General features: G+C 43.6%; 1 protein-coding gene across 3 annotated transcripts in view; it reads right to left on the reverse strand.

Annotated features, from left to right (window-relative positions):
• Positions 1–2,235: 2,235 nt before the first annotated feature.
• SATB2 (SATB homeobox 2) overlaps positions 2,236–27,350 on the reverse strand; it is a 126,438-nt gene continuing 101,323 nt past the window's right edge. For all 3 annotated transcript variants that reach the window (XM_015868181.2, XM_015868185.2, XM_015868184.2), the window contains 2 exons: positions 24,124–24,321; positions 2,236–4,025 (listed from right to left, as the gene is read on the reverse strand). In XM_015868181.2, the coding sequence (XP_015723667.1) occupies positions 3,570–4,025; positions 24,124–24,321 (654 nt within the window). In that variant the 3' untranslated portion in view covers positions 2,236–3,569. The remainder of the gene's footprint in view (positions 4,026–24,123; positions 24,322–27,350) is intronic.

Raw genomic sequence — 27,350 nt, forward strand, 5'->3', positions numbered from 1 at the left:
CTGAGAGGACAGACAGACGTTTATTTTTATTTGGTCTCATATTAAATTCAAGCACCAAGCAGGTGGCTGGATATCAAAAGACGTAGTTATTGTCACTCCTCCATTCTCTTTTTCCTTCAAGGGAGCACAGATGCGTTTTGTGCAAGATGTAAATATGCCTTGAAAAGAAGAAAACTGTATTAGAACTATAGGAAAATATTAAATACTTTTAGAAATTGCTCTACCTCAATTCCTAGACAACTCAAGTCTGATGTGCGTTGTACGCTCTGTCTGCTAGGATTGAATCCAGACACTCACCACGTTGTTAGCCTGAGAATTTTGAGCAATTTTTTCCATTTATCCTTATTCTCCCCAAAATTGTTTCGCACATTTCTCAGATAGATCAGTCCTTCCGGCATTCCTCTAGACACTCAGTAGGATGCCCTGCTATAAATATAATAAAGCCTTTTATTATGTCCATTAACCATGGACATGTGTGCTCCAAAAGTTTCCTGACACGCAGTCATTTGTGGCTTTTTAATTATAAACAGAAAACATCTACCAGCAAAAGAAGACAGCAGACTGGAAGTGGATCTTTGTGTGTGTTGAGCATGTTCTCCGATGGGCTGACAGCACCCACACCCTCCTCCAGACCCCGCAGGAGACTGTGTGTGCATACGTGTGCATAAGAAGCCGGTAAAGTCTTGCATGGTAGGAATTTGTCCACTGTGCCCACCCAAGTGGGCTCACAGAAGTCTTTCAGCCTCTATTTACACCACCCGGATCAGCCCTTCTGACTTGCAGATATTCTCCTCTCCCATTCTGCAGACCTCGTTCCACTTAAACTCAGCAGAAATTCTTAAGAAGCCCAGTAAATTACTTGACAAATGAAGTCATATTTATTGAATGCGTTTTATTTCAACAACCAAAAAAATTCTAACAGCCTAACAATGCACATAAGTTAAAAATTAATTATCACTTAGTGATAACAAAGATAAAGTTGATTTACATGGAAAAAAAAAGAACATTTACAATATGTTAATCCTTATTCACATTGTTGATACCGCAATAAAACACAATTTGTTTTTTGTTTTTTTGTTGGTTTTTTTTTTATTTTTTATTTCACAAAAAAAGGCGGAAAATTGTGCTTTGTTAAGAGGCACTACAAGAAAAGTTTCTTTCTCCAAATAGATATTATATGATGGATATTGAATAAATAGACATATATGCATTGTAATTCGCAAAGTTCTGGCAAGACCACAGGCTAAAATGCCCACAGATTCACTTAGAATCACTGCAGAATTGGCAGTGAAATTTAAAATAAAAAGGCAAGACTCAGCATTGAAAAAATACCTAATAAAATTTTTGGTTGAAGTGTAAAAGATACCAAATGTTGATGCCATCATCAGATGAACAACTTAACGTAGCTTGGCAAAATTCAGTTTCCTTTCAAATGTATGGAGTGATTTCAGCTACAGGATAAGAAGACAGTTTTGAAAGAGTAGCTCTGAGAGAAACAAAGCAGCAACCATTGAAATTCTGATTAAAGCTGCAGCGTACTACAGAAGTAAAGGATGATGAGCAAAAAGGGTATTAAGTAAGCAACCCACCGATATTTTGCAAAGGTATATGAGATTTATGCAGAGATACTCTTACATTTCAAACGTTTCTTTTGAAAAAATCCCTTAAAAATTCCAGAGGTTACTGAGCAGCTAGAATTAGCTTGTATTGCAACGTCTTCTCCCTGTATATTGTCTGTTCTGAGTAAATATCTACACATAGAGGTTCATTTTTCATTTTTATCTCCTACCTTTTATACCTTTCAAATATATAAATAGTATTAACAGCTATATTACATTGCCTGGTGTAGTAAACAGAAAATAACTTTCCAAGTGATATTGCATGAGGTCTTTGTCAAGGTTACGTGAAAAGCCTGTGAAGGAAAAAAAAATAACCAGAGACCTTGTTGGTACGGTTGGTTGCGGTTTGAACAGGCGTCTGAAATCAATCCAGCTGCAAAGGTGGTAGCAAAGGTGAGGTCTTTCCTGGGAAATCCTTGCACAGAAGTGAAAAGTAAATACTACTTGGTGTCTCTTGTGACATGATGCCTCAAAACAGGTGGAAACTATAGTAGATTGCAGCTTTAGCGCTCACGCCATTGAAGAGTCAGTCAGTATTAGCTCTGCTTTATGTAACTTGATGTAGTTGCTAGCTAGGTCGCTGCGAAACCCTTCGAGGAGGAGGTGAGTGAGGGTGAAGGGCCTGGTGCCCCATGGCAGGGAGGCCTCGGGTGCTCAGCGCTGCGGGGGCTGCAGCTTGGGAGACCCGTGGCTGAAAACACTTCATTTCACTGGCACAAAATGCATGACACAGAGGAAGCCCAGCTAAAACAGAAACACAGGGAGGCTGGAGAGGAGGGTGAATGGGAATCAGCAACGCAAACCCTTTATCTCTCAGCAGTCTACCTGGATTATTGGGATTGTGGCATTCTGTGTCCCAATGTAAGTTTACACTTGCGTGTGTGTGTGTATGTGTTTCACTTCAGTAAAAACAAAAAGCAACAAGAAGGAAGCTTATAAGTCTTAAGATCTGAAACAGAGAACAAGTAAATAAAATCCACAGTAAAATGTGGTTCAAAGTATGAATTCCATACATCAAATCTCAACACGTAATTTTTCTTCGCTTTCTATAAAGACCTCTTTAGTGAACAAGTCTTCTATGCATTGAACTTCAGCTTTAGTCATCCTTACTCTCATGAAGATTCGTCTGTTCACTACAGAAAGGACTGTCTGAAGAGTGGAACATGCTGTATCCATTTAAGTGCGCATTTTGTTTAAAGTACTTTAACTTACTAGTTTTCTTTTTAAGGTGCCCTGATTTGTTTTTCCATTTTCTCTCTTTCCTCTTTTTTCTTTTCTTTTCTTTTTTTTTTCTTTTTTTGGCAGTGTTGATTTACATCTTTAAATACATACCTCAAAAATTACCCATCAAGTTGCCAGATAGGAAGCCATATAATAATAATTAAAAAAAAAAAAAATCAGGGATAAACATAGAAAATAAATAGGAATTCAAAAATAGTCACCACACCCTGAGAGCAGGCGGCAGTTTATCAAAAAGCCAAAGCAACTCATTGTGAAGTGGTTTTAATACATAAACAAGTCTCATCTTTAAAGAACTTATTTCACAGTCTATACTTTCAGGTTGCAAAGTTCCGTCCCATGCAATTTTAATATATATATATTTTATGTAAATATATATATACACACACACAAAGTTGTTATTTTTCCTTCATTGATTTCATAGGACTTTTTCTTCCCGTTTACTTGCTAGATGTCCCTTTCACAAGTGCAAGATTAATGAAGGCATAATCCTATGTGATTACAATGATTACTCCGGTCACATGTAGGATGTGTAACACTCAAGTGTCTGTGTCAAGGCGATGTCTGACTGGGCAATGCCGAATTCACTCAGTTTGCACATGGATCATGCGCAACAAAAACAAACAAAAAGTAAAAAGTAAAAAAAACAAAAACAAAAACAGAAACAACATCCTTGGATCACGGTATTGCTTTCTGTGTTCCTATCTCACATTATCTCTGGTCGATGTCTGCTGGAGCTGCCTTGCTTTTGTCGGGGTTTTCCTCCTCAGGCTCCACTTTGTACATCTCCTCCGAGCCCTCCTCACTGTCGTTCTCCTCCGACTCTGTCAGCAGCTCCTCATCCTTGTACTCTGCCACATCAACCACTGTTCCCAAATGCTCTTTTAGCTTCCCGTGGTGCTTTACGTGGTAACGTTGGTTCTGGAAAAATTTGATGATGGTGTGTTTGGGGAGATCCAGTTGAGCAGAGAGGGTATGAATGGCTTCCTGATCAGGGTAGAGACCTACATCGTGGATAAAGCTTTGAAGGATACCTAGAGCTTCCAGGGATATCTTGGTGCGGGATCTGGGCTTTTTGGCACAGCTGTCCTCAGCGGGTGGAGGAGGAGCCTCTTCTCTCGGTGGGGAATTCTCCTTTGCAGGCTGGGACTGCTGTCTGTGCAGCACCTGTAGGATTAAGCAGACAAGTGCCTCATGTACATGGTGACCCCTTTGGTGCCTGAGATAAGAGGCACTTATACATGTCTCCACACAGGGTCTAATTTGTTTTAATGAAGAAAAGTACTAATTAATTTTCCAGTTTCTTTCTTACCTATAATGCAGCTGCACTGGTAACTACAGACTGAAAGGAGAAAGCAATGCAAAAGGCAAACAATGTGCATAAAAAAATAATAATAGAAAAATACAAAACAATAAACACAGAACATCGGCATTAAAAAGAAACATAGCCAAAATAAAAATTAATTCAAAAGGTGGAATAGTCTCACGGTCATAACAGATATCTCCTTTTTGGCAAGTTTAAAGAAAGCTGGGTAGCTCTTTATCTCCCTAACAGCCACTTAAAATGGCTAAGGAATGGCCTTGTATAGCCTGTTTTCCAGGAAAAAAAAACACTTGCTCTGAACTGCTAGAAACACGGTGGGACTACATATGCTTTCTTTAAAACAAAATCTATACAAGAGAGATTACTGGCAAAAATCCCCTACAGGATTGAAGGCTGTATTTGCCCAGGGGTTTCTTCAGATGCAGGGAAATAATTATTAGAACTCAACGCTACAGAGCTAGCAAAATCAATATGGATAAATATTTCCTTCCACAAATAAAAGGGAATTCTGGCTCTTCACTCAAAGAAGAAAACAGCTTTGCTGCAAACAACATCAAGAAAATCAGCCCTATGTTAAAGCTCTCTAAAGGGAAAAATAAGAGTAAATAATGGAAATTTGTTGAGAATCTGCACCATATTTTACACACACACAGGGCTCCCAGTAAAATCCTCTTCTGTTCAAGTTATTAATGGATGCATAATGAAAGTCCACTGTGGAACATCAGACTGTCCACACAGAGAAATGAAATGGCTCTGTCCTGAAGAGCCCTTTAGCCATTTCCTTCATCAAATACTGCCACCGCAACGTGCGCCACCGGTGATCTCCAGCCACAGTTTGTGAAAAGCACACAATGCTCCCCACCAACTGCCTGCTGCACACGTTCTGCCAGGGCACTGAGCCTGGAGGAGTCAGTGTGAATGCAACACAGCTCAGGTCCTGGCAGAGCAGCTGTATTGCGCTGCCTGTGCCTCTGGCTGCAGGAGGCACACTGAAGGCATGCTGGGCTTTGTCCCAGCTCAACACCCATATACAAGGCAGGGCAAAGCACCTGTATGACTGCACCTGCACATCCCAAGGACTGCAGCACATGGCAGCGGCACGGAGTGATGCTCATGGCAGTGACAAAGCACTGGAATGAGGAGGCAGCTCCACAGCAGTCACTTAAAAGCAGGTGTTGCCACCAGTGACAGGAGGGTCTATATGGACGTGGAAGAGCTTCTGTTGAGTAGAACTGCAGATGTATTTTGGTGCCAATGAATTCGTTTTCCTCCCAAGCATGTAAACACTCCAGGTGTCAAATGGAGCTAACCAAGGATTAGGAGAGAGGAGGAACTCAAATGGAAATGCTGAGTATTATGTGTTTTACTACATATCATGCAATAAAAGAGCACAACGTTCCATTGAACTGAACAGCTCAGTTGCTCTTTGAGCATTTCTTTTTTGTTAATGGATTGCTCTCGAAGGAAAGGACGGATGTTTCCAAAGAGAGGCACTACAGATGAGGCTGAGATCTGTCCCAACATCAGCAGGGAGCACTGAGAGCCTCAGTACTGGGGCTGCTGATGCCAGCTGAGGACCCAGCCTCATGCCTCTGCAACACAGACCCCACCAACATTATCTCCACTGCAGTGCCCTCTGGACCTGCCCCCTGACACCATAAGGCCCAGAGCAGCCAAAAAGAAAAGGATGTCACACTACAAACCGCCAGTGAATTTACAGACGGTGTCATGTGAAAAAGCTCATGTAGCACTGCTAAGCAGAAGCTAAATTTAAGTAGCAGCTAACACAGATAGAAACACATCCAGAAACAGTGTGAATTACTCAGTTCATTCTTGGAGTCAGAAGTGTTTTTTTCTTCCTCTTCAGTTGACAAATAGCATGAGAAATGATCCAGCCTGAAAAACGTTACAAGACTTCCAATCAAATATAATGATGAAAAAAATCCAACAATACAGGATCAGCAGCAGTAAAATGTTTAATTTGAAGGAGATGAAGAGATGCCTACAGCATCTATAAAGCAATCAACCAAAGAGGGCCGAGAGCAGGAGGGAAAGAATAATGTTCCTTAACCCTTCCTTCTCTGGAGTGACCTCTCCATCGTTTCCAAAAGAGGAAAATACATAAACCAGGAATTATCAGTTTAAACCATTAGAAAAAAGTTGGGTTTTTTTCATTTGCCTTACTGTTTTCTTAAATAACACAAAACCCAAAAGCTGCTCTTGCACTGCATAAGACCTCAGGATTGCTCTCATTTCTGGGGGCTCGCTCTGGATTTCTAGTGGCACTACGAATGCATTTCAGTGATATGACATTACACATATGAGCAGATAAATCTGCAGAATTTCCTTTGGATTTAGGCTGCGATCAGTTTTGTATTTCCTTCCAATAGAATGGGCTGTTTAGTATGTAAGTGCGTGCCTTTCCATGGGAAATGAATCAACAATTGAGGCACATGGTACAAAATGAAATGTAAGTTACGTTTGTGCTATTTGCTCTGAACTGAATTTCTAAAATATAGTGCTTGATTTCAGCAGTTTGCTTACTTTGTGCCTGGCTCTGCGCACCACATCCTCTTCAAACAAACTGCCCAGCTTTCACACTGCAGATTTTTAGGTTGTAGGGTTGTTATTATGCCCTTAAATCTATGGTTACCATTTCCATCGACTTCACGCCCTTTTGCACAGCCTGCTGTACCCTTTGTATTTTGAGTCAGCCCTGTTCTGCTTCCATACTGCAAAAAAGAAAAGCCCATCTATTCTGTGATGAAATAACAGGCTACAGCACATTTCACAACACAGCTAGACATGTCCAAACTGCGTCCTAAACCTGCCACTAAACTGTATAAAAACAGTAGCCAGGTGCAGCTTTCCTTCTACAGACAGCAAGGTCCCAAGGGGCAGGCACGCTGCCCACTGCCTTTCCCATCCCCTCTCCCTCTGCAATGCATCCCCAGCACATCCCTGACGCTGTGTTCCCTCACTCCGCTCGGTGTCAGGCTCAGCTTGCCCTGCAGGCACCTCACAGCAGAGGCCTCGGAAGGCTCTGTGGTCCCACCTCTACTTTCCACCCGTGTCTCCTTCCCACTGCTGCCAGCCCACAGGTGGAGCAGCCCCGCCACAGCCACCACATCTGGAGCTGACTTCCCCTTCCCTCCCTCCTCACCATCTCCCCATCTACTTTCGAATCAAATGTGAAGATATAGATTTCCTTCCATGCCCAGAGGACTTATTTTTTTCCATCCCTTCAAGAGATTCCATTTTTAAACTCTACCAGGCACTGCTGTGCTCCTCGCGTCCAGACAGAGCAGGTATGAGAGATGCCGTGTTATGAAGTTTCATTCAGGCAGGCTTTAACCTCATACACAAAGTCATTTTTTCAAACAAATTAACCAGCCCTGGCAGAAAACTTGCAGGAAAACTAATATGATGGAAGCTGACTTTAAAAGATAAAATGACTGGTCTTAAGTCGCGCTGTTCTGAAATACGATTTGAAGGCCGCAATGAAAACCAGCTGGAAGCCATGTGTAAAATATAATAGTACATGCCTACAGGGAAGGAAGTGAGATATTGAATGATTAAGTTTAGGAGAGTATATAATGTAGTGTATCATTATGGGAGTGATCAGGATTACTTGTAATAAGCTAAGGGTTTGTGGTCTTTCTAAAATCCAAAGCCAAGAAGTATTGGGGGGAAGGGATCACCACATAGCTTCACATGCCCCATTCCCTGCTTCTCAGGATGTTTCTGCAGAAGAAACCTGTCTCTGGCAGCTGGGACAGCCGTCCCCACAGCAACAAAAGGTGAACAAACCCAGACTGAATGGACACTGTGCCACTGAAGCCGCTGTCTGCTCTGTGTTGAGTTCTGTCTGGATTCACTGTTCTGCCAATGTTTGCCTCCATTCCCACCCTCATTCAGGCTAGAACTAGAGATGTGAAGTCGGTGAGTGGAGCCAGGTGGGATGTGGAGGAGGCACAGACAGTTGCCTGCTGCCAGCAGGGCACCAGCTGACAACACCATGCAGTGCCACGTTTTGTTGCCTATGCAGCCACTGCAGCCAATTAGAAACAGTGCCTGGCTATCATGTCAGGAGTTTCTTATGAGACAATTTCCACCACTTTGCAGATAAATGTTATACATGGAAGGATGTAGGGTCTGCCCCTTGTAGCAGATCTTAGAGAAATAACCTACTCAAACAACCTTACACCCGCTACCCCTTGTCTCCAGCAGCTTATCTTCATATAGAGAAGCAAGCAAGGATATAGCAGAGCAAGCGGCTGCAATAAACAAGATTGCACCCTGACAGCCTCCTGGTTGCAGCAGCTAACACAGCAATTAGACATGATTGCTGAGCCAAGACACTTTACAGGTTTCCTAGGAATGTCTGTACAAGAAACTGTGGCAGAAGTTACAATTTGCACCTGCATTCATTTCTCTCCTTTTAAAAATGTGGCAGTTCTACTACCTTTTTTCTTCCTTGCAAAAATATATCTGCTTGGGTAAACACTGCAAAACCAATCCCAGCCCCAAATGAAGTATTTTCTTTGGGCTCATTCTCACAGCAGTGATTTCACACCTTGACATCATAAAGCTGTGTTAAAGACTGTGGTTTAGTTTCCTTGCTTTTCTTGGATTATACAGTATCCTAAGGTCAAAACTCAGGAAAATCCGCAACTGTTATTAAAAAAGGAAAAGTATCTATGAAGTGATGACAAATTGCAGACTACAGGTGTTAGATTACATTTTGACTCCAGGCAGGTTTAATATACTTCAGTTTCCTTTTACAATTGCCCTTAGCAGGTACTGTTATCGGTAAGGGATTTAAAAAATATATACGGTACACAATAAAAGAAGACCGTGTCAAAAGAAATCAATATGAGCGTGCAAAATGGTAGGAAGTCTGACAAGAATAAATATGTTCACTTTCATCTAACTTCACTCTGAGCTTCTTTTAATTTTGTAACTCAAGTACTAGCAGCACATCCTGTGCATTTTCCAATGCAGTTTAGTAATTGCTTCACAAAAGCAAACACCATTATTACAGATAATTATAGTACCTGTTTGTGATGTGATGTGCCCCATCTCACGCAAGCCAGAGCAAAGCTTTATGAGCTGTTGGCTAGAGCCACTTGTAACCCAAGAGCCCTGTGCCCTATTCAGATGCAAAGACAAAGCAGTCACAGTGGAAAAAAAAAATCCCTTGGATGGGCAGGCCTTTCCCTAAAGATCACCATTCATCTGCTACTGATAGCACCTGGAGCCCTACCAGAAAAACCCGGTGTCCTAAATGTCTTCATTCCAAGGCATGATTCTCTCTGTCAGCCACGCAAAAAGGGGAATAAGAGGAAAATGGGAAGAAAGAACTGCGTTCCACAGGGAATCCAAACTCAAAGGCAAGTTTGTTTCCCAGGCTGGAATGTGAGCTGGTTGAAGCGATTCATTTCAACATCTTTGGAGCACACTCTCCACATGCTTCCCTTTGCTTTACGGCAGTCATGTTGCTCAAGGGCAGGAAATAGACAGTGGTCTGAAAGCATGGCAAGCACTGAGCAAACACCTGGCCTCTGAAATATGGGCCCAATCCTGCAGCTCTCCTCCAGGCTCCAAGTGTCAAAAAGTGGTCAAAAAGCAGACAAAAGACACAAGAAAGATATGAAAAACAGAAAAAAGAAATAGCAGAACTTTCAGTTGTGCATGGCATCTGTCATCACGCAGAAGTTATAAGCATAAGCAAAATGCAATTAATCCTGACATGAAGGCAGGGGAAGGTGTCTGCCCCCTCCACCCCCGGCACATGCTGCTCCCATTAATGCTAACAGGAGCTTAGCACGCATCAAAGAGCAAATACACCAGAAAACATTTTTAAGAGCTATCATCACTGGAGATAAAATATAAATTACAGCCTGATTACAGCACGCTGCTCAGAGGCTGCATGTGCAGCGTAGCTCTCAGTGACAACTGGAGATGACCAGATAACTTTTGGACAGGTCCTACAGTTCCTGTAACACATCTGCATAGAGGAATTTGTCCTCATCTTTGCTTTTCTTTCCCCAAGCTGTGGAACTGCTGTCTGCACAGTTGTTTGAAGAATGTTTACAAATCAGCTTGACAAAGAGAAAAAAGAAATTCTGCCATCACTTGACCGCAATCATGATCTTATTCTTCAGTAATGCGTGGTTTATTTCCCTTTCCTGATCTCCACTAATAGACAGCACGTGCCTACACAATAGCCACTATTTTGTCTGTATAATGTTAAAAAAATAAATCACTAAACTCTGACAATGCAGAGCAGTGTCCCGGTGTTTCCTGGGGTAACTGTTCTCTCCCGAACGCTAACTCAACTCTTCCCACAAAAGCACAGGCACAACTTTCATTGCTGTGCAAGTGCCTGAGAACTGGCTGATTTTATGGGCTAACATAAATGAGCTCATGCTGATGAACGTTAGTGGATTAGCTCTGAAATTCCCATCTTTGGCTGGTTTAAGCCAGATCCCTAGCTTTACTGCATAGTAACTGCACAACAGCGAACATCCCTTTCTCAAGTATCCAGCTGCAGACTGGGAGTGCTGTAAACAAACACTGTTCAGCCACAGGTGGAGCCGGCACATACCTACTGTATAAGTACACGGCGGCCGGCTTCATTCCGGCTTCTGCTGGCACAAGCCAGGGTGCTGGTGACAGGGAGGCCGATGAGGCCAGGAAGCATTGCACAACGCTGCTGCAGACTCTCTCCTGAAGGCATCGGTGATGGATGGCTCCATTGTCTGTGGATGGGGCACGGCCAGCACAGCTGGCATGGGGCTGGCTGCGTCCCCCAGCAGGCAGGCAGGGCCCCGCTGGCCTCCAAGACACCAACACATGCCCCCCTGGCCCATAACCTGCAGTAGTGGGGCAGCCTACCCTACAGGGGACAGAGCAACAGCCCCATAAAAATTTGCACAGCTCTTCTGCATGGTGACGCTAACTGTAGTCCCACCCATATGGGACTTAGAACATATGTGTGCACAGAGGGCTTCAAAACCATTAACTTAACATTTACCTTCTTCAGAACAAGACGGTGAGCTCTGTGGGCCTGTCTGGGCTCTTCTGCGCTTTCTCTCGCAGCCCTACAAGGCTCATGGGTGCTGCTGTGCAGAGCCCAGCTTTGCAGCTTCCAAACGGGCCTGGTTGCAGCAGGAGGGAGTGTCTGCCAAAGATTTCAGATTGATCCTGAATTTCCCCGTCCCAACCCTGCTAATCCTAATGAGGAGCTGGCACAGCGCCACAGATCTAAGGAAGTAACAAAAGGCTTTTTGGTTTGCTTTATTTCAGATGAAATACTTCTGGCATCCTCTGCATTTTCTTGTTTAATTAACACTACGCATGCTCTCCTTTTCATTATGAAAGCCAGAGGAGCAATAGCTGGTGGACCGAGCAAGGTCCTTCCCCGTCCTCACACAGTGCATAAGGTCGCTCCCTGGCCCCCTAACCATGGTGGCACGAGTGGCGCCACCATAACCACGCTGTTTTCCAGTCAGTCAGCTCAGAAGCAGGCACTGAATTATTTCAGGAAGGATATGTTTGGATTAGGCACTGCATTCGCTGGGGGGAGGGGTAATTATTTGTCCCTTCAAACTGCTTTATGTCCTCACAGATGGCTATTTGGGGTTCCGGGAATACCCAACTGTACCGTTAATTTTTACAGTGGGGGCAGTTAGGAGTCAGAAGAACCTGACTGTTATGGTTAGTGGAAATGGTAGATTTGTGCTGATAAAACACTACTCAGCACGTTTTTTGCTTTCTAGATGTAACCACCAGCACACTTAATAACAGGACTTGAGCAAACTATACTGTGTGAATCAAACACATAAAAGTACCAATATTCCTTTTTTTAGAAAGCATGTCTTTAAAAGTGCATTATAATCAACTACCATGGTAAAAGGCAAAATATCCAGCATTGCCACACACGCAACTGGCATAATGTGCTTTATTATACCCTTAGCTTGAGACTGGATAAATAAAATCAAATAACCAAAGTACATCCTGGCCCACAGATTGGGGCGCCGAGGATAGAAGGCTTTGCAGAATTAGATGTGAAATCCTTTGTCTTCCTGGTTACGCTCTGCAAAAGGTGGGCACCTCTGGCAGCTGAGGGAGCTGAGCTGGTGTAAGCGCTCCCGGTGGCTCTCTGCCCTGACCTGCACCTATTTTGTGGATTATGGATGCTGGAAGAAAAAGGCTTTACAGAAAGTCTCTGACCTGCAGCACCTGCAGTTTCTCTTTACAGTACAAGAAAATACGCAGTTGAGAAATAAAAGGTACTTTTCATTTTTAATAAATGGGCTACTTAAAAAAAAATAATAAATTTTAATTAATGGGCTACTATGTAGGACAACGGAGGCTAAGATGCTGTGGCACTGGGACCCATCTCCAGCTTTCCCACCACCTCTGAGGAGAGCCCTGATGACTGGCCAGCCCCCTGCACGACACCATACATCCAACTGCAGGGGAAAGACCCAGGCTGACACAAGTGTGCAGCGTGCACAGATCTGTGCGTGAGGAGCCCCAGGCTTTTGCTAGAGATGTGAAACACCATTCTTTGCTTTATTAAGATAAGAATTGCATGGCATTTTTCTGCCAAACATCTTTCTTTCAGTCAAAAACTTTGACTGAGTGACGGATATTGCCTAAATGAAGCCTACTTTGCCAAGCTGCTGGCCTGATTGAGGGGAAATATTCTGACCAAGTTCAAGCATTTTTCATGAAACAGCATATTCTGGCTGCTTTTATTCAGAACAGCTTTTGGCCTTCCAACTCTACCTTTCCATTTTCCTTTAAAGGATTATGTTGTTCTAAACTGCTGCAAACTTCTTTTTCCTATTTGAATGGAAAATAAATATAAAAGCATCAACTTTTTTTTCTTTCTGTGGTTCAGAAATGTCAGCAATTTCTTAAACTCAGCTCAAGCACCTCCATAGCTCTGGGCCATACCACCAAGGATGGAAACTCACAGCCATCTAACTTCCTACAGACTTCACGGTCACATTTACAAAGAGGTTTACTGGTGGGTAAGAATAAAATGTAACACAGTTTATAAAAGGAACAGGATGCGAGTCTTTCCTATCTCAAAATCCAATAAAGCATATGATTTTTATTGCATGTGGGAGCCTGTTGGTCTGCGTAACACTGATTAGCAGCTTGGTCAGTAAGCCTGATAAAGCCAGAAAGTCCCTCTGAATATCTCTGGCTAGGGACATCTTGCCATAAAGCATGTATGTTCCAAAGGGACACACACATATGTGGGATCTCCTCCTCAGCTCCAGTTTGACTCACAGTATTTTGTTCCACTCTCTCCAGAAAGCCTCTTCAGGAGAGGAGGCATCATCTTACCACTATTCCTCATCACCTTTTTGATGCTCATGAATCCCAGAAATTTACAGCCTCTCTCAGTGAGGGAACCACACTGGGCTTAAATGGACCCCAAGCGGAGCAGCTTGTCGTTCTTAAGCCTGATCTCATTTAAACAAGGGGACAGCAGGAGCAACATAACTCCAAGTCAGCAGTGCTTCCTGGTGCTAATCAGGCCATTAAAAACGCATAAGCAGTTTGTTCTTTGCTGACGGACAAAGACAACCACAGAAATCAATGAAAACCAGGGCAAAATTAGAGATTAAAAGTAATAATACTCCTTTCAGCAAACCACAGTCTGAATTCATGATAAGTGGCTAAAAGACACAATAGCTGCAAGATCTAGAGACAAAAAAAAAAGTCTCCTGCCTGAATGAAAAGTAAATTAAGCAAGCTCTGGTGCAGAGGAATTTCCTTCACAGAGTAGTGCTTGCTGCCACTGGGAAACCCAAGCAAGGGCTGCTGCAGCTGAGCCTCCCTCATCACACTTAGGAAAAACACACACTCAAATGCAACTGTTGGAGGGAAAGGAAGAGAAACCCAAACAGCAGTCTTGCTACAAGACATTTCCATGCAGCTTCCCCCAAGTAAGCAGACGGTTTCCAGTTAGTCAGGGTCAGGGCCTGCCCGTGCGGTTTCCTGCCTGCTTGCCTTTATAGCTTATCTAGATCTCATCAAGAAACGCAATCAAAAGAAATTAGAACGGTTAAGTACAGAAATTAGGGAAACAAAGTACAAATGAGTCTGGGCTTGTGCTTGTGCCAGGGAGCAGAGCGATGTGCACTCATAGTGTGTGGTGGGGTCGGGTGTGAGTGCAGTAGTGCCAGCCCTCTCCTATGCCGCTGCATGCCAAGCTCTATTCAAAAACACTGGAAAACAGCTCAGACACTTTGAAAAACTCCTGGCAGTGCTGTACAGCCCAGCCTGCATTAGCCACGCTGCTGGTGCCCACCGGCATGCCCCCACTGTGTGTCCCAGCCCCAGGCTGCCATCAATGCTGTGCAAGCTTCACCGTGTGGCACGGTGCCCATCCCCACAGCCTCGGTGCTCTCCTGGGGACTGTGATGGCTCTGGCCACACTGACAGCCCTCAGAGGGACTGCACGTGCTATGCATGTCCACGTGTCCTGTGAAGCTCAGGCAGGCGCTGGCTCCTGTGATGCCGTGCATGGGAGAAAGCAAAAATGCAGGCAGGATTGTACGCATCAGCTACCATATGGATGGGGCATTCTCAAATTAAACCCTGAAAACCAGATGAGATCTGAGCAAAGGACAGTTTCACTTAAAGGAAATCTCTGAGGTCAACCAGCAATTAACTGAAAGGTTCTGATTGAATACGCTATTGACTGCTTTCACAACAGACAGCTTCCTGTTTATTATACCTTATGGGCTGTCTAGGTGCCAAGACATTAAACTGTCAATAATCTATTAATACTGAGCAGCTCCTCCCTCCTTATTCCCCCTCTTAGGCTATGAAATTGCACGAAAAAGATGTAAATTTTTGAAGTGAAACAGAAATGAGTTTTTAAGGATATTTCTTTGTGTGGTTCCAGCAACATTCATAAACAATATAACACACAGTCTACAGCAACATGGAAAAAAACTGCGTTAAAAAAAAGTCAGACATGATTGAGACCATATCCTGAAATCTGTCTCTCTTTTCCAAGCCATCTTTAAACAGTCTAAGTAAAATTTAATTAACAATTTACAACAAGGAGAGAGAGAAGTTATTTAAAGAGAGGCCTACAGGTCCTTAACATTCAGTGTCTGGGAAACAGTTGTATATAAAAAAAAAAGTTTTAATGAATTTAATAGAGAAAAGCACTTTAATTAAATGCTGTCAAAGAGGATTGTATTAATGACTGCACACAAAGGAATTTAAAGCGAGCCAAGTATATTTAGCAAATAGGAAGTAGGCTTTCAGAGGCTGTAACTATTTATGTTTCTGCCATTGCAATGCATCTAGATCACATTGCCAATTGAAAGCAGTTATGCTATTAGATATGATTTTATTTATTATGGATTATGAAAATTTCAAAAGCTGCAGGGAATACATTTATTTCACTTCTAAAATGAAAGAACAAAGACATTTCCTGCTTGTTTGGTAAGAGAAGAAATAGGAGAGGAAATAAATAATAAATAATAATAATAACGTAGCACTTAACTGGCGCGGTGTTGTCCAGACAGATCTTTGTAAGAGGCCTGTTGAGTCCTGGAATTTCAGAGTGTCTCTTTCTGCTGCAGCTGGGTGCATCCACAGCTGCCACCACAGGCACTCTCAACTGAGCATAGAAAAGGAGCGAGCTCCTACATCTTATGGGCAGAAACCCGCTGTACTTCTACCATATTCTGGATGTTTCAAATCTCAAAATTACCAGAACCCCAATGAGTAAAAAAAATCTAAGTTGCCAAACTTTTTGCAAGCTAGGCTGAGGAGGCTAGTTTTTCCTAAGCCTGACCAAGAGTTTTGGATACCTCTCTCCTCCCACAATGTGACCAGCATCATACACGGTGAAGTTCAGTTTTCTAAATACATTATCTGACTTTTTTGTTTAAGACTTTTATTAAAGTCATGTGTGATGTGTGTTCGGAATGTAGCCTTTGTTGTCCCACAGCTAGGGATCTTGCAAACAGCTTCGCTTTGTCTGTGCCAAGATATTTTGGAATATTCTTTGAAACACTGTAAGCATAGATGACTGTGAGAAAAAATATGTGCTACTGTACTTTTGGATACTCAGTGTGTGAGAATAGTGCATACACAGAATCATTTCCTGTTTCAATCCGTAATTCCTATAAAAGTCCATACAAACACGGGACAACATGTATACACGCACACACACACTGTCCCTGAAAAAAGCCAATCCCAGCACATTCTGCAGTCTCTGGGCATTTCCAGCCAATCCAAATTAAAAAAAAAAAGAGAGAGAGAAAAATCCACACCAACAAATGAATGAGCAGAGTGGCCCAGGGCAGGGAGAGCAAGCATCTCTTTCTTGCTCTGCTGTTGCCTGGCTCCCAGCACTGCCCAGAAGCCGCCGTTTAAGCCGCAGCTTTCTTGGGGGATGCTGTACAATGTGAGAGGAAGAGCAGCTCGCTCTCTGTCAGAGATCTTTGGGGGACAAAAAGTGCAATGTGCTCGGATAGCACAGTACAATATTGTTTCCCTCCCCATGTAATTTTTGCCAGCTGCGATGATCTGGGACTCTGACTTTATCCTAAGACTTCTGTAAGGAGTCGAAGAATAAAATGCTGCATGCAACCAATAGCCTATATAAACACACAGCTCTAAAGCCCGATATTATCATTTATATACAAATGTGAGGAATGGAGAGTATTCAAGGACTATTAAAATGAAATGAAAAAGAGCAATGTTTTTAACTGCAAACATTTTCTGAAATAAATGGAACGGAGGCTGGGCCAGCAGCTTTTCAGCCTTCCAGATTTGCCTGCTGCCAGCCAGCGCAAGCTTCAAAGGTTATGTGAATTTAAAGAGCTTTATTTAGTAATCTTGCCCTGGATGTTTGCTCATCCTCAACGTACCATGACTCTTTACAACACTGGCAGCTTAACATTTATAACAGGGCCAGCGCTGGAAGAAATGAGGGCCAAACCCAGCCAAATTGTGTGTGAAAGGCAAAAGTGTGAGACAGCAGGGGCCAAAGCTACAGCAGTGTAATTTGCTGAAGAGATGACGCATCAGACCAACATCACCCTGCCGGTTCCTGCCAAGTCTCCATAGCACTGGATCGGCACATTCAGGTTTGAATGGCTTTCTGCCTTGAGCAGCCTCCTGTGGGAGCTGGGGCAGCAGGAGCAGAGCTGCAGGAGCTCTGCAAAGCAGCCAGCTGGGCAGGCAGCTTCCCACTGAGCGCTCATGCCTCACTCAGTCCCTGCTCTTGGTCCATTCTGCACCAAATGGGGTGCTCGGGAGCAGGTGGCACTGAGGTGGCTGTACAGCTCTGTGAGTCTGTTAGGGAAAGCAAAAGATGTGTGGTCTTCTGGCGTACTGGGGCTACAACTACAGTGAGGCTAAAATCACAACCTTTGAAAAAATACAACTATCCAACTAAGCTTATCCAACTAAGACTGGATTAATAAACATAAATTTAATTTCCGAGCAGAAGCAGTACAGCTTGAACAGCAAGTGCACTCCTCACTATCATTATAAGGGGAATCGTGGGCTTAAAGTTAATACAAGTCAGCAGTGTATTAGATATCCATACTAAGCAGAAACAGCTGAGAAGGTGCAATGGGTAGGTTTGGCTGTAGCAGTTAAAGCTCAGCAGCTTTCCACTGCAATCAGGATAACTATCATAAGAAACTCTATCGGATACCTCAGAGCCTAATATAAGGGGCTGATTTTCAGATATGTGCTCCTGCTGCCCCTGTCAGAACTTGTGCTAGGCTCCTGAGTAACCACAGACTGTCAGATAAACAGTGGACACCAGAGTGTTCACCAGGCAGCCATGCATTTGGATGGACAAGCAGCCAGAGCTTGCTGCCAACATGGTACATCTGCCAAAGCACTGCAGCAACACCAGTGAGCAGCTCAGGGGCAGCAGTCTGGGAAGGCTTCACACTTACAGGTTGCTGGGGAGCATTGGCCCATAACACCCAGCCACCCTCTCAGAGTCTCTCTGACTTCAGTCATCTTTCAGTGGTTTAGACTGAAAGGAGATACCAACACTGACCATTATTCTTCTTTCTCGTAAGAAAGAGTAAAGGTAAAAATTGAGAAAGGCAGATATTCTGCACATTGGCAGGTGTAGCTCTGACATGATTTCCCCTAAAGATCTAAAGGAAAGAGAAAATAAATACTCCGGTTGCAGTCTACTCAATCCAAAGCTCTGAGCTTCCCAAGTGGAATAAATCAACTTGGGATAGAAATACCTCTAGAAGTCCACCTGGGCTTTCTAAGTACAACTTGCCTTGGTCACTCCGTCTGAGCAGGCATCACTGCCCACTGTGTGGAGATGGCAGAAACAAAAAGCAGTGGGTATCATTTATTATCTGTCTTTTGGATGCAGAGAAATGACCAACAAGCAAAAATATGAGGGTTCAGATCTTAACAATGAACCACAGGACTTGACCCATCAACGCCAGGTCTGGATAAAACCAAGCACCAAGTCAGAGAGCTGGCATGGCTTGGGAAAGTAGTTTTTGTCTGGGTTTCCCTGATAACCCAGTCCTGACTTCCAGTATATGAAATCTACTGTAACACACAAACATAGTAAGAGCTGTGAACATCATCCTAAAAATAACTAAGCACATTATGCTGCTCAATGGAATAGCACAGCTTTGCTTCACTCATTGTCTATGACTGCCTAAATATTATTAATTGATATTATTTTTAAGAGCAGAAATTTTAAGTATCGCTGTTTTTCCCATCTGCACACTATGTACTGCGTGACCCATGAACTCTAAGATGTTGTTTAGAATTAGATATTTCATTAGGAAGCTCTACTGTGGTGTTCGTTCCCTTCTTTATTACTTCTAGAAAGAGAATATGAAATTAGTCTCATTGGATTGCCATCACCACTTGCTTTGACCCATTTTTACTAGTGCTCCACGTTCTGTTGTTTGGTCTAAAATAGACATTGTCATGTCTAAAATATTTCTTCCCTTCCATCCCTCAAAAAGATAACAAAATTAGTATTTCTTTTACTTCTATGGTATGTTATTTTCTGCGTATTTAAAGAAAGACTACAATGTTTGCAATGAACACACAATACAAAAGAGCTTTCCTACAGCTTTCTGCCATGACTTCCTTTATTTACTAATACTCCTCCATGATTTGCAATCTGAGCTATAATGAATTGCCAGATTTGTCTCAATCAAAGCTTTGGAGGATTAAAAAAATAAGAAAGTGGAAGGATATAATTTTTTAAAAAGCTACAGAAGTAACAACATATCAGAAAGTATGTGAAAACCATTCCGGCTTCTTTAAAGCCAATATCTGACTGCTCTTAAACTCAGCTTCAGAAGATTCTCTGACATCTTATGCAGAAAATGAAAGGCGAAGCTTCCCTGCTCTCTGAACAGCAGGTACTTTGCTGTAGTGGTGGCTCATGGCTCCAGAGAAGTGGCTTATCCACCTTAACGCTCCAGAGACAACATCTTGATTGATCATTTTCCCAACTGAGTCAGGTTTCTCTGCCCCAGCAATTAACAATGAATTAGCACCATCTTAAAGTGTCAGGCAACATGGTTATTCTCCAGAGTGGTCACCTTATATACAGCAGACAAATAGTGGGAGAAGGGAGAGAAATTAGATTTACTGTGTCCCAGCATGTCCGTAACAAACACTAAATCCCTGGTTAGCAGCAGGAAGGGGCTGGAGGCACCTCTCAGCATTAATGTGCTAGGAAGGTCCAAAGTCAGTGAACAGCTGGGAGCAGTGGGATTTGGCGAGAAATGGAAAGCATGACAGGGCACTCTCACCTGTGCAGAACAGGAAGCTGAACACAGAAGCATCAGGACTGCTTGCTGCAAAATGGCCGTCCAGAAAATCCATGTAAAAAAAGAGTCAGACTGGGACATGTCAAAGTTCCAGTCAGGGTCCCACACCTAATGGTGGCAGAAGAGGATGAGAAGAGTGCAAAAATACAATGCTGCTTTCCAGTATGCCTTCTCATCCCTAGCAGCCTGCAACTTGACACTATAAATCAGAGGTGGAGTATTTGTGGGATCCAGCTAGGCGCAAGCTCATGGGTTTCCTTAGTTCCATTGCAGAACACACTGATCGCAACACACTGCAGAGAACTGGAGGAAGAAAGAGGAACTCAGTGCATACCAGAGGCTGTGGCTGGCTGGGTTGGCCTGCACAGCAATGTGTAGGTGCAGTGTGGATGCTCTGCAGTTGGCATGTGCAGGAAAGTCCGTGCCCCAGCGTGTCCATATGGTCACACGCAATGCTGCCAGAGAGCACTGCCATGTCACAGAGCTCCACAGGGCTCAGATTTTATGACTTCTCCGCACAATAACAAATAAATCAAGTGTGCAGGGAAGAATTCCTTGTGCATTAAGCTTCCACTGTACACATTTTTCATTTCAGAAATAGGAAAATATTTAATTAAATGGCTTAATATATGGCTGACAGGAAAAATCTAATGGAAGAGAGAAAAAAAAAAATGTTTCTTTGTAAAGCACCAAGCCTGAAACTAAACAGGGAAGCATGGGCTAGTGTTAAGAGAACAGAGGGCAACAACCTACCACAAGAAAAACGACAGTCCCTCAAACATCAGCAGCCAAGTTCCGTCCATCTTCTGCAGCACCCCAACTGCCCCACTGCACACACCTTGAGACTGTACAGAAACCACACCAGCCTTGGGGTGATCCCCTCACTGAAGGTGTGCGCAAGCCCATAATCACCATATGAACTATGCAAAGCCCATCACAATGGACTCTTTGCCATTTCCAAAAACAGTGCCGGGAAAAGGCTAAACTTGATCCACCCACTCTCTTTTGTTTGGCTGTGCCTCACAGTGACAGCCAGGAGGTTCTTCCAGCCTGATGGAAGGGTGCCCCAGCCCAGTAAGGGCTCAGCTAGTGGTGGCAGGGAGCTCTGGCAGCAGCATGGGGTGGCCCGATTTCAGGCTCTGCCTCATCACTGGAGGAATGAGAGACTGAAGCATCAGGAACAAAACACTGTACATACATCAAGTCTGTCAGAGCAGGCAGGAAGAAGGGGACAAGCAGAAAGAAAACAGAGGTAAGAGTCTCCTGCCTGCTTCAATGTTACAGCACTACACCTGCTATTACTTCCGGCACTGCTACTCATACTTCCTTCAAAGGACTGTCATTGTGACTTGAAGGCTGCATGTAAAGGCTTGATTTACAATGCACTTTTCACTAGCAAGGTCTGCAAAGCGAAGCAGGACAGCATCTGCAGCTCTTCAATGTTTCTACCCCTGCTAAAATGCATCCCAGCACCACAGCAGACATTCTGCACCCACCACTGCTTTGAGAAGGAAATGAGCATTGCTTCCCCATTTGACACTACAGAGGGAATTTTAGATAGGCAGAATGTAATTACTTGGCCTGGAGTTCAGCCAGGAGTTGAGCCCAAGACCCCTACCCTTATGTAAAGTGTCACAAAATCTCCAGCGACTGCAAGTGTGAGGACCTCAGTTCTGTGTCTCTTGCTGCTGTCTTTGATTCTTCATGGCTAATTACCTAATACTGACCCTTACAGCAAAGCCAAAAAACTAACCTTACTGCCTGAAACAATTCAAGTCTCAGAGACTGAAAATGGCACAAAAACTGCTTGGTGCAGTAGGTAGCAGGTGGACAGTGAGCCTCCTGTGTCTTGCACTGGTGTAGCATGCCATGCAGAAGCCTACTGGGCTTTTTGGATGGGCAAACATAGCTCTAAAATGCAACACCCTCAAAACACAAACCTACTGTATCAACCATATACCAGGGTCTCCAGAGTTTTGTTTTATGTAGTTGCCAGCTGGTTCCATTTATTTTTCTTCATTTTTCATATTTTGACTGTAATAAATAATTAATCCATGGCTTTGTAACTTGCTGACAAATACAAATGCATCACATTCCAATGCACTGTAACGTGTCACTCAGAAGAGCCAACCTGCGCTACACAGCAAAGTGATAATCAGAAGACTTTGGAAAGTAGGCTAATCATCAAGGTCACCAACAAGAGCTCAAGGAAACTTTTTCTTCACACTGTCCCTTCGAGGATATTTCCTGCTTGGTGTGGGCACCCGAACTGGGTTACTTTGCTCAAATCTACACAATTCTAGTCATCTTCCCATGCGTTAGTCTGGCCCTTTACCCTTCTGTAGTTCTTTGCCTCCAAGATCTCACAAACTTTTGGGAACATCAAAGCCAAAACTTGCAATATTCATTACTCACAGCACTTACTCTACTTTAAAGCTTTGAGAACCTAAAAACCAGGAACCACATATTTTTCTCCTTGGCAAAGACAAAATGAAGATCAAGAAGGAAGTCAGCAGCAGAAGAGACAAAGGATACTAAACTAGGCAATAATTAATCTTGGTGAGACAAAGTTGTTTTAGAAGGGGCAGGACTACATAGGAAAACCTCCCATCTTTGAGAAAGGTGAATAGATTGTTGGCAGCAGTTCTAATAGCAGCAGAACAAGAGCAGAGACAAAGAGCATAGGCTGAATGCCAAGGTTCACAGCAAGAGTCACACAGCAGTGCAAGTTGCGACCAAACCATAATGGGGAGTGCAAAGGTGGGAAGAGGAACCGTGAGATTATCAGAGAGAAACACAACTGGCTGACAATCATCACACAGTACAGTCAGGTGAAATGGCCCTGAGGGCCACCACTGACAATATCCTGCTATGGAAGGGGTGACTCCAGATTCTTTAGATTAAGCATACACATCCCCTTCTTATTCATTTGGTTTCTGCGCCCCAAGTTTTCCTGAGCTTCAACAACTGTCACACATCTGTCTGCCCTATATCGTCAATGCTGTCAATTATCAAACTTTTGCCCTCTCTCCACAGTGGCCTTTACACTCTTCCGTAACACTCCCTTACTTTAGCGAAGAATTGTGACAACCTAGATAACATACTTAAAACGAGCAGAAGAATAAATAGCTTTTTCATACTATTCCCAGAGCCAGCCCACCCAACAATCTGTCTCTCAGGAAAGCTCTTCCCATTACTGGCTTGATCCCCTCCTCTACTGTTCACTGGTCTCACTGACTTCATGACGCTTGCAAGTGTCACATGGAAGATCTCTGCAGTAGAATAGCAGTATTCATTATGGTTAATTTTTAAAACAACACCTCACAGAGAGCCTTCAGATCAACAGCTGCTCTAATGTTTGGCAACATGGCCAAAGTGCAAGTAACACTTCACGATCTCTCCTTCCACCATGAAACCAGGTAACTGTTTTACATTATGGGTTCACAAGAATACAGAGTGAAGAAAGGATCTTGTAAGTTTTGAAGCCCAGCTCTCACTTCCAACCAGTCCTGAGTCTCTTCTGACCACTACCACACATTTGGTTTTGTAGCATGCCTCACTAGTTATCAGAGATACCTATAAGGCTGAGAGAGAAACTACAAACTATGACTGCAGTTGCCTGTTGGACGCAGTTACAGAGCAAGCATCAGGGGGGCTCAGGTTCTGTGAGAAGGAACAACTGACCAAACCCTGCTCCTGCTCCTCTTCCTAACCAGCTGTATGCTTCTATTGCTGCTGCTAAGGAACACATTTGTGCTCCTCCAAATGCCAGCAGCTTTAAGCAGCTAAATTGTTTCAGTCACAGCACAGCTACTGACATGACAGGAGCTTCATAACATCACTAATGCTGACCTCGCTGTTGGTGGTGTCATGGTCTGGCACATCCCTCTTCTTGAGCCACCAGCACAAACCTGCACACACTCACACCCAAAGAGCTCAGACTTTGAGAGCTGTGGTTTGCATGCAGTCCTACAGACAGATGTAAATCGGTGTTTCAACCTGCTGACCACAGGGAAGCTCAAACCAGTTGCTTTTCTCTACTTCTGACGGCTGTTCCCCTGCAAAAATTCCTTGAGAAGGAAGTTAGCATTCTGACCTGCACAGGCTCAGGAGTGAGCTGGACAACATGCTGCATACGTTCACTGTGGTGATGTCTGGATTCCTCCTCATAGATCACATCCCTCTCATGCTGAGGAAGGTTCAGGAAGCGGCGAATGGTGCAGAGGTTCTCCCAGAGGGTGCGGTTTTCTGGGCTCGGGTTTTCTTTCCAGCGAAGTAGCTCACACAGCCAGCCCTGCAACAGGAGGGTCAGCACAGTTAATTCACTAAGCACCAAGGGACTAGATGTGAATGGAACATCAGCTAGACTTAAAGCAGACTTAAAGAGAGACTCTAGTTGGAAATATTCCTAGTTATTAGGATCAGCTATTGATCCTAATAATCGAGTTTATACGTGCTATTTTGTTCAATAGTTAGTTTGAAATGTCGTCCAAAAGTTACCACTCTTACTAAATCCTTCCGGACCGCTCTGAGAGCTCAGAACACTGCAGTAGGAAGTGCCAGCACTTCAGGAGATGAAAACAACTCTAAACCACAAATCCAACCAGAGGGCAATGTGGCAGGAGCTGTAATGTGAGAACAGCCCCCTGTGCTCTAAAGCATGTGTGGGGGTGACCCCAGGTCCCAAGCAGTCACCCAGGGATGGGGCTGTTGCTGCACCTATGCAGGGGACGCAGCTAGCCCCCTTAGGGCTGAGAGCAGCAATGCCTCTCCCGTGCCTGTGCACAAGGAGACAGGATGCAAATGACAGAAAATGAGAAGATAATGCTGAGGATGCTGTCAACGCGCCTTAGTGACTCCTGTCAAAATATTTTACCTAGTAGCTCTATAACCCATCATTTTTGAGCTGCAACTCAGCATTTTGACACCACTTCGACAGACACCTTACAATACCTAAAAGACAATTTGATCAATGTTAAGTGTTTTTCCAAACAGTGACAAGAGCAAGCTGAACAGACAGGTTCACTAGAGGCCCATGCAGCATTATTTTTTTTTATTGCCTCATTGTATCACAACTTGTAAGCCATTGACAACTTCTAACATGCATTATAAACCCTGTATATAATATCATAAGCCGTTGTTTGTCTTACTCTCCACTATGTCTTCTGCCTTCACCCCCCAAAAAAGGCAAGATTTGATTATCTCCGCTGCATCAGCCAAGACAGCAACACCAGCTGTTCTCATTGTGCAGCTTCTTCCTCGCGGCCTACATGTTAATAACCTGATCATTCCATTTTCTCCTTCAACTGCCGGCTGCAGCACAGCGAAGAGACAAAAACCCAGGCCCATCTGCAGCAGCTGTAGGCACTGAACTGTGAAGCCACTAGGGATTTATAAACTAATCTGTAACACAACACTGCCTTGTTTTTACAAGTGAGAGGCCACATTTGTGCAGACCTGATCTTTTCTTGCAATAAACTAGGAGGGCTGGGGGTAGTGGGGCAAGGATGAAAACAAGATATCTAATCATTTACTTAGGGGAAAGAAAAAAAAAATCTATATTTTTCCCAAGTATTCTGACTAGTCTTTGGGTGATCTCTCATCCAGGTGATGCCTACATTTCAGTTCAGTTTGACCACATCCCTTGCCCTCAGCACTCCTCATTCCCCTTCCTCAGCTGAGAAATCCCTATAAACTTTATTTTGGAGAAAATAAAGGGGAAAAAAATCTCACAGCTCTACAGTGAACTCTCAGGGGCTTCTCCATATAAAGTAAATAATTTTTGAGATGGAAAACAAACCATCTGTGGAAAAAAATAAACTCGTGTTTCTCCCTGCTTTTCACTGATTTGAGTAAGTTTCCACCAGAACTCTTCCAAATGTTTCAGGCAGGTATCTTCAATACCTCCCCAGGGATGCCACAACACCAGGACCAATCCTCCAGCAGCAAAGAAAGGCAAAGCCCCGTACCCATCAGAGCTGAGCTCAGCACAGGACAGACTTGCAAAAGAACAGCCTGCTCTCACTCTCTCAGTCCATGGGCTGCCCAGCTCCTCACTGCCTTCTCCACTTTGTAGAGCTGGCCCAGCCAGCCCAACAGCAAGGGCTGCATCTTGATTTATCTGTCCCCTTATAATCGGTGCTCATTACAATCACTTAGAGCAACACTACAGGCCTCATTATGGACAACGCACTCGCTGCCATTAGTCTTTAAGAAGGGTAGCGCTCAATTTGCCTGGCAACATGCGAGGTCCTGACCTTGGAGCTATTAGGGAAAAGATTAGACTGCAGCGTGACCATGTGTGCAGACATGAGCAAACGAAATTAATTTCTGGCAAAGGCAGGCACCAGGCAAAGACCCCGTCATCCTGAGGACACCTGAGAACTTCTCAATTCCCCGAAGGACATAAGCTAATGGCACGTTTAAAGGAGCCTGGTTCTGAAGGTGAAGCACATCCATGGTATTTAGAGAGATATTAATCCAGTTTCCCCACAAAGTATTTGCTTGGCTGATCAGATTAAGGGATCTAGCCTTCAACAGCACACCCCCACCACAGCAGGCCCCAAGAAATCTGTGATACTTCACAGCCTCAGACATATTGCACCATGTGTACCCAGCTGCTACAATAATTAGCTTATGAATGTATCAGCTGGTTCTGTGATTTTTATAAATAATAACTAACCTACAGAGCAGAAAGATTTTCATGAGCCTAATATTAGCAAGAAATTGCAAGGTGCGCCTAACTCTGAATTGTCTTTGTGCTAAATGCTCTGTCTTCTCTCACATTTTGGGTGACTGGATCTCCCCCAGTGCCATTTATAAATATTTATTTTTCCATCAGTAACAGCAATGTATTTGTGGCAGCTTTCTTCACAACAGCTATCATTCACTCACCCCCACACATAGATGCACATATCCACCACATGCGTGTGCATGCTTATCTGCATCAAATCTCTCCTTTCACTGCTCTTTTCCTACCTTCCTCTTTATTTATTTGAGTTCCCATTCTCTTATCCCTCCATTCAAGACTCCATCCATTTACGGGGCTGCTTACTAGGTGATAGCTTGGGTTAGTATGCGAGAAAACGCGGCACTGCAGCATACTCACACGTTCTTTATGATAGCAAGTAACCGCCTTCCCCATGTACAGATGAAAAGTCTGCATTGGATTCTTTAATTATTTATTTAAGCGATCTTAGCACGCCATCCAAGAAAGTTTTGCAGTACCAGGCAAAAAAAAAAAGAAGTGTAAATGTCAAATAAAACAGTGACAGATGACAGTATTCTCTATTGAATAGCACCGTTTCTTCGTGCATGTTCAAT

This window comes from Coturnix japonica, chromosome 7, assembly GCF_001577835.2.
Source record: "Coturnix japonica isolate 7356 chromosome 7, Coturnix japonica 2.1, whole genome shotgun sequence".
Lineage (NCBI taxonomy): Eukaryota > Metazoa > Chordata > Aves > Galliformes > Phasianidae > Coturnix > Coturnix japonica.